Raw genomic sequence first — 6,929 nt, 5'->3', positions numbered from 1 at the left:
TCTAGAATATAGATAGACTCTATTGGGCTATAGACTATATTTAGCCTTCATAGGTATTTCATAAGATACTCTTCTTTATAATTGCATTTTTAAACAGCTTTTGAACTTTTTAGATTCAAGGACTACCCGTTTACAATTAAAAAACGGCATCCTTTGTTTTTCTTTAAACAATTTGCATTTTTGTATTTAATATTTACCATAGAAAATTAAGTTAGATTATTATTTTTATCATCATCAAAATAAAGTACCTTAGCACCACTTAAAAACCTGCACAAACGTTCCATATTTATCTACATATCTACTATAGATAAAATATTTGCTATTAAATATATAAAATAATATTATTTGCTCTTTCGAATAGTAAGTTTCTTCATTCCCATGAAATAAAGTATATATTGTACCATATGAGCGTGTACCAACAACAACAAAAAAAAACGAAAGCGGACGTCCCTTGTGCGCCTTGGGAGAGGGCAGAGCTCGGCGCAGTCGGGGCCTAATTCACCTTTCCTTTCCTGATACCGATGGGCTTAACGCAGAGTGCTAGTGTACCGGATGGCGGAACTGATGGCTATCATGTTCATGGGGTAAAAATAATGTAACTTCTTGTTGGTGGTGGGGACACTAGCTATATCGGAACTGGTGTTTTTTTTCCCGACGCACCTCTGAGAAAAATCTAGCTGGTAGTTAGCTAACGCTAGCTGGTTAGCAGAACCCACTGGATTCTTATTTCAGAGGTAGCTAAGCTAAGATGGCTAATGCTAACTAAGTAGAACACGAAACAAATTACACTCGCATAGCACTCAACAGTTTAAACAAGCTATATTACAGCTGTAATAACCAGTCCTTTGGACAGTTGAGAAGCTGTTGCCATTATATTTGCTTTTGGTCACGTGGCCCTTCCAGAATCTGATGAACGTCAGCTGGCATGGACAGTAGGCGCACGCGGGGGATAATAAACACACGCGCGCGTTAGGCCACTCACGTGAGCTTGCAGCAGAGGGGTACACGAAACTGCAGATGTGGCGTTCCAGACCTTGATGATGACGCCTGCAATCGGAATGCCCCCACCTGATACCTCTTGATATGTGGATCAAAGTGATTATGAACAATTAAAGTGATGGAAGTGTTTAACTAGTAATGAAGTATAAACAAAGTACGATTATCACTGTTCTACAGTTTGTGCAAGTCCAACGTTTAACGTTTTCTCTGGCTTTCTGTAACCTAATGTATTTAAGCGAAGTGCTTACAGAAAAGCTTATTCAAGTCAGAATGTTTACAGTAAAGCTCACTAAACTTGAATGCGTACAATAAAGCTTATTAGAGTAAGAATGCTTAGTGCTTATTAAAATCAATATTTAAATCAAAATAGTTTACAGGCCTGGGTACATGTTAGTTTTTAAAGAGTTCTTACACTTTAACCAATGTAATTTGTTAAAGACATCACAGATATGAATAATATATTTCATATATTAAAGAGTGGGTACAAAAACTGAGGCTAGTTGTCAGTAAATAATTTCTGTTCACACATTTATCTTATGCAGTCAATAGAGCTATCAGAGATTTTTAAACATACAGGCAGATTAGGCATCTTTGGTATAATATAGTAGAGATATAATAAGCATGGCTCACTTATATATATCTGAGAACGATTCCAGGTGAGTAACTGCCATGTACGGTATTAAGAGATGTAGAGATATTCAAAAGTGTAGTGAAGTACACAGACTTTCCAGAAAAAGAGGACGCTTCAGAAAGAGGTCCTTCATCAGCTGCACAAGCAAAGTGCTTCTGAATTAGTGGTAGGAGGAGCCAGTTTATACATGGAGAAGGAGATGTTTAAATCATAACATTCATTCTGAAGTTCCAAGTGTAGATAAGTTCTTTTTCTTTGACTTTCCTCATTTTCTTGCTGTTATAGCAGCAATGATGTTATTTAGATTCATGGAGTGTGTTCAGTTCTTTTATGATTGATTGATTGTTTGCCAGTTGAAACCATTTTATAGAACCCTTGAGAATCTCAGTGATTGGTATAATTGGCTCTGTTGTGGCATGTGGAAGTAGAAAATTTTATATCAGCTGAATGTATTGTGTCTGTATTAATCTGTTATTTTTTAAACAAATGTGTCCTAAGTCTGTTTGCACTATTATCTGCTCTACAATAGGTTGAAGAGAACTCCCCAGCACAGAAAGCTGGTTTGGAACCGTTTTTTGATTTCATCATATCCCTTGGTAACACTCGCTTAGTAAGTTCATAATTGTTTCACATTAATTTGTCATATTTAACTTGACCATAATTTTTTTTTTTTTTACGTGTTCTCATTGCTTACATATTTTCATGTCTAGAGTGTTGTGTTGCTCCCGCTACACAGCAGCTGTTTAACATGTTTTTGCTGCACAGCCATGACTACACCCTGGGTCAGCAGCCTGTACTGTAGCACTTAACATTCTCATAATGAATCATTAGGATTGATTAATAAAATCACTTTCTCTATGTATATTAATTAAACCGTTTCTGCTTGCCAAACAGAACCAGGATAATGACATGCTCAAGGATCTCCTCAAGGCTAATGTGGAGAAGGCGGTGAGGATGGAGGTGTTCAGCACCAAGAACATGAGGCTCCGTGAGTTAGAGGTCGTCCCTAGCAACATGTGGGGGGGGCAGGGACTTCTGGGAGCCAGCGTCCGGTTCTGTAGCTTCCAGGGAGCCAATGAGAACGTCTGGCATGTACTTGTGAGTATCTTTTCTCATTACTCTGGATTCCAGAGCCGTGGCCAATCAGATGTCTCACTTTCCTTTCTTTTTTTCCCTTTCTGAGAATGTGGAGACCAGTTCACCAGCTGAGTTGGCTGGACTTCAGGCATATTCAGACTTTATCGTAGGAGCAGACCAGGTCTTGCAAGATGTAAGTAAAACATTGTGTACTGAATCATATCAGTACATCATATCAGATTTCTCTTTGCTCATGTTATTTTTTTATATTTGGACTTTTTGTTAATCAGATTTGCTGTTTTATATTTTAATTCCATTTCATGGCATTATTTTAGAGATAATTTGGAATATTGGTAGCCTAGGTTGGTTTGATTGACTCTGAATTGTTCGCTGAGCTTGGCAATTAGATTGCAAATGTTTCGTCACCAATTGAGGGGACATCATCAGTGCAGTTGTATGTACAGTTTATATAGAGTGTTGGGATACAACAAAAAGCATAATGTGAGCAAAGGGCAAGGAAAGAGAGAGAATTCCTTGAAGCTTGGTTCTCCACTGAAACATCAATAAACAAACACATTGATATCACTCTATCAACCCCTTAGACCCAAAGAAATGGAACAACAAAAAGCCATAGTAAAACCCTAAGGAACCAGATATTTCCTACGTTGCTTGGTTACCAAACTTACTAAACAGGAAACCAGACCACAACACAGTGCATTCCTTTGAACCAATCCTGTCCACCCATTTCTCACTACCACTCAAAAAATCAACTAATCATCGGTCGAATCACAACATCCTACAATGCCAAAACCCTATATAAACGCAAGTGGTTAGAAGAAACAGCACGTACAACTGCACTCATGATGTCTCCTTGATTGTTGATGAGATATTTCTAATCTAACTGCCAGGTTCGGTGAACAGTTCAGTATCAATTATTTTAGATACTTAGGTGGTTGTCCTCCTATGACCCTATCAGACACTGGCTGAAAGCAGATGAAGGACAAAGCATCCTCTCTCTAATAGCTGCAAAGCTTGCTTTTACTCCGTGATCGCAGGACTTTGTTATTCTCGCATCATATTTTCAGTGTAAATTCAACACTTTCTTGCATGTTCTGAAACAACTTGATCGATTTCCATATCGGAAAATTAACATTTAAAATAAAGATTACATTTTAAATGTTAATTTTCTGATATGGAAATAGATGAAGTATGTATTTGCAATTTTAAGCATCTGTGGTCTTACTACACAAAGAACTGGCTTAACTGAGAATTGTAGCAAGTGTAAATGTAAAAATGATCTTTACTGACCCGTTAATTAATCCCATTAAAAGCAAAGCTCACGTGTGTAGAAAGTTTAAGTTTTAGTTTTATGGAGGTTGTTTGTATGAATTCGGTTTTTGCTCTTTGGAGATGTTTTTGCATCAGACAGTGTGCTAACATGCATATCTCAACAGTCGGAGGACTTCTTTACACTGATCGAAGCACATGAAGGCAAATCACTGAAGCTTCTTGTATACAGCATGGAGACAGATGGATGCAGGGAGGTGATAGTGACACCTAACGGGGCCTGGGGCGGCGAGGGCAGGTAAGGTCATCTGGAATAACTCAATAATATGTTACAACTTCTCATGGACATGTTCTCTTGAAACCTCTTAACCTGTTTGAATTTATGCTTTCAAGTCTTGGCTGTGGAATTGGATATGGCTATTTGCATCGAATCCCTGCTCACCCTCACAGTCCAAAATCAATGAACATTAGTCACACTTCTAGCACAGAAGAATGCAATAGCGAAGAACCTCCAGCACACAGATACACGGAAGTAAGTTTAACTAGCTTAAACATACGTCGTTAGATGTTTATATGAATTGTGTTTGAATTTTCGGTGAGATATATGTCGTGTATCTTTAGGTTTCCTTAATGACAGCGTCAGGTCAGTCAGTGAGTGGGGACACACCACTGCCACCACCTATCCAAAGGGTCATGGATCCAGGTAGGCTCTCCCATTGCGCTGTTGTAGATTGAAGAAGTTCTCAGAATCTTTCTCAGTGTGTTATGGTGTGCAAACACTGATTTTCCTATTGCGTATAATCAACTCTAGGCCTTTGTTTAGTGTTGACTGGTGCCTAAAGCCAATACTACACAAGCTATGTGTACAGTGAGTGTTACTGTACTGAACATAAAGGTTCCACAAAATAACATTACAAATGTAGCAAGACATTGGCGAACAAATGTATTTTTTAAAAAGGTTAGTGACATTTCCCAGACCATTCTTCATTTTGTTTATTGTCTACTTCCTGGTGAAGTAATAAAGAATGCAAAACATGTCATCAAAAGGCAGCTATGCTATATTCATACATTATGAATATATGAATATTAAGGGAATATTCACACATTTATGAACAGATGAATATGAAGAGAATATGACAGGACTTCAAATAATACTTTAAAAGTAAACATTAATGACCATTTATTGTATAATCAAGATCTCTTACCAGCATATTTCCCCAAGCACCATCAAAATGTCTCAAACATATTTTATGTCCCCCTTAGGTATTTCAAGTGAGTTAGAGGTGATGAGTTCTGAGTTATCTGAGAGGCTGGATCTCTCAGTCTCATCCACAGATATGACAAACACATCAGTGGCCAGGACAGGAGGAGTGGACCAGATGCCAGATCTTGGCCAGAAGTTGGATGTTGGTAAGTCTTATGGATGTTGGTAAGTCTGTTGGATGTTGGTAAGTCTAGATTGCCAACTGTCAGAGATTGCTGAGAGAGAGAGAAGCGAGATGCAAGCTTTCATTAATGATAAGATCATTATAAGCTGCAGTCAACTGTATGAAGTTAATGCTTTCTGTCTGCAGAGGAACTAGAAGGCAATGGTGAACCCCTATCAGTATCAGCTCAGCAAACCAGTAGGTCAGAGGAGCAGCATAGAGACACACCTGCCACAGACTTCACTGCCTCTGTGTTTCTGGAGCGGTCAGGACCAGCGAAAGATGTCTCTGCTTTAGCGAGTCCCTTAACTCACCTAGACCCACATGCTCTGTCCTCAGGCCTGTCAGCTGATCACAGCATGCTGCCTGTTGATCCTGTGTTTTTGAAAAATTCCTCAATCTCATCTGCTGAGTCCTTCATCCCATCTGTGGAAATCTCCTCTCTGCTAATAGACCCTGCAACTGTCGAGTCCTCGGCTCCGCCCAGTAACTCTTTGCCCAGTAGCTCCACCCAGTAAGTTCTCACTGTTGGCTTCTGTGGGACTGGCATCTGGTCCTGAATTACAGATAGACAAAGCAAAGATTGTATCTGATCTAGACTTCCATAACGGGCAGCCAAGAATATAGAAATACAGCATGGCCGGTATCTACTACTGCTCTGTATCAGGTTTGCTAAATTGCTTACAGGGCACTAATATGCAGTGTTGGAGTAATGCAATACAAAGTAATATTTTATAAAGTTCTATGTGTAGGGACAATAATACTTGTAATACTCACTCCTGCCAGTAGGCGAAGTATGAGCTCACTGTATTATAAGAGAGGAAATAGCACTCAAGACTATGCAATCTATAAACAAACTACACTGTACAGTTGAAGGCATTCACATCTGTCCATTTTATTATTTACCCTTTGTGCCCCGTAACATGACTGTTGGTGTTTGTGCACAGTCCCATCCCATATGGTCCTAACTTTAGCCTCTATTCCTAACACTATCTGTTCACCATATCTCCTGATGTAATTGTGCTGGTTAGTATGACCATCACTGGAACAGCAGCTGCTGAATTAAAATTCAGTTTCTGGATACATAAATTGCGTCTATATGATGCCATGCTTTCTCTTCTGAGCGTGCATCCGCTACCCACTACAAGCTGACTTCTGTGATGAGAATTGTTGTGGATGTGACTGGAGCAGTTTTTGAATTCGTAGCATATAAAGATTGATATATAAAGATATATATATATATATATATATATATATATATATATATAAAATGACTATGAGATGAACATACGCAGAAGATGGAATGATGTACTGTAAACTTGACAAGAAATCTGTCACAGTGTCTAAACAGATATAAAACTTCTTATTAATATAATCTACCTAAGTGATGTTGACTGGGATTGGCTGGGTCCAAAATGCCAGAAAGACTCTTAATTGTCATCATCAGATTTTCCAGTTGGTTCCGATTTTTGTGGGTTTTGAAAAGAAACCTGTAAGTAAAGTAATGA

At 38.6% G+C, this 6,929-nt stretch overlaps 1 protein-coding gene across 1 annotated transcript; it reads left to right on the top strand.

Annotated features, from left to right (window-relative positions):
- Positions 1-456: 456 nt before the first annotated feature.
- Positions 457-6,644, top strand: gorasp1a (golgi reassembly stacking protein 1a). The gene is made up of 9 exons (XM_027022289.2): positions 457-584; positions 2,160-2,240; positions 2,525-2,728; positions 2,814-2,900; positions 4,162-4,292; positions 4,388-4,526; positions 4,616-4,697; positions 5,258-5,404; positions 5,569-6,644. Exons 1-9 carry the CDS (start codon positions 522-524, stop codon positions 5,937-5,939), a joined length of 1,305 nt encoding a protein of 434 aa, XP_026878090.2. The 5' UTR covers positions 457-521; the 3' UTR covers positions 5,940-6,644.
- Positions 6,645-6,929: the final 285 nt, after the last annotated feature.

Source organism: Electrophorus electricus, chromosome 7 (assembly GCF_013358815.1).
Source record: "Electrophorus electricus isolate fEleEle1 chromosome 7, fEleEle1.pri, whole genome shotgun sequence".
Taxonomy (NCBI): domain Eukaryota; kingdom Metazoa; phylum Chordata; class Actinopteri; order Gymnotiformes; family Gymnotidae; genus Electrophorus; species Electrophorus electricus.
Note: the sequence above shows the minus strand (reverse complement) of the source record. Positions and strands in the feature narration are given on the sequence as shown.

Bases quoted from the DNA above. Each gene is read 5' to 3' on its own strand.
- gorasp1a (XM_027022289.2), top strand. From the start codon at position 522: ATGGGCTTAACGCAGAGTGCTAGTGTACCGGATGGCGGAACTGATGGC. The intron at 4,698-5,257 runs GTAGGCTCTCCC...TGTCCCCCTTAG, and splicing joins CCAAAGGGTCATGGATCCAG to GTATTTCAAGTGAGTTAGAG. The intron at 5,405-5,568 runs GTAAGTCTTATG...TTCTGTCTGCAG, and splicing joins TGGCCAGAAGTTGGATGTTG to AGGAACTAGAAGGCAATGGT.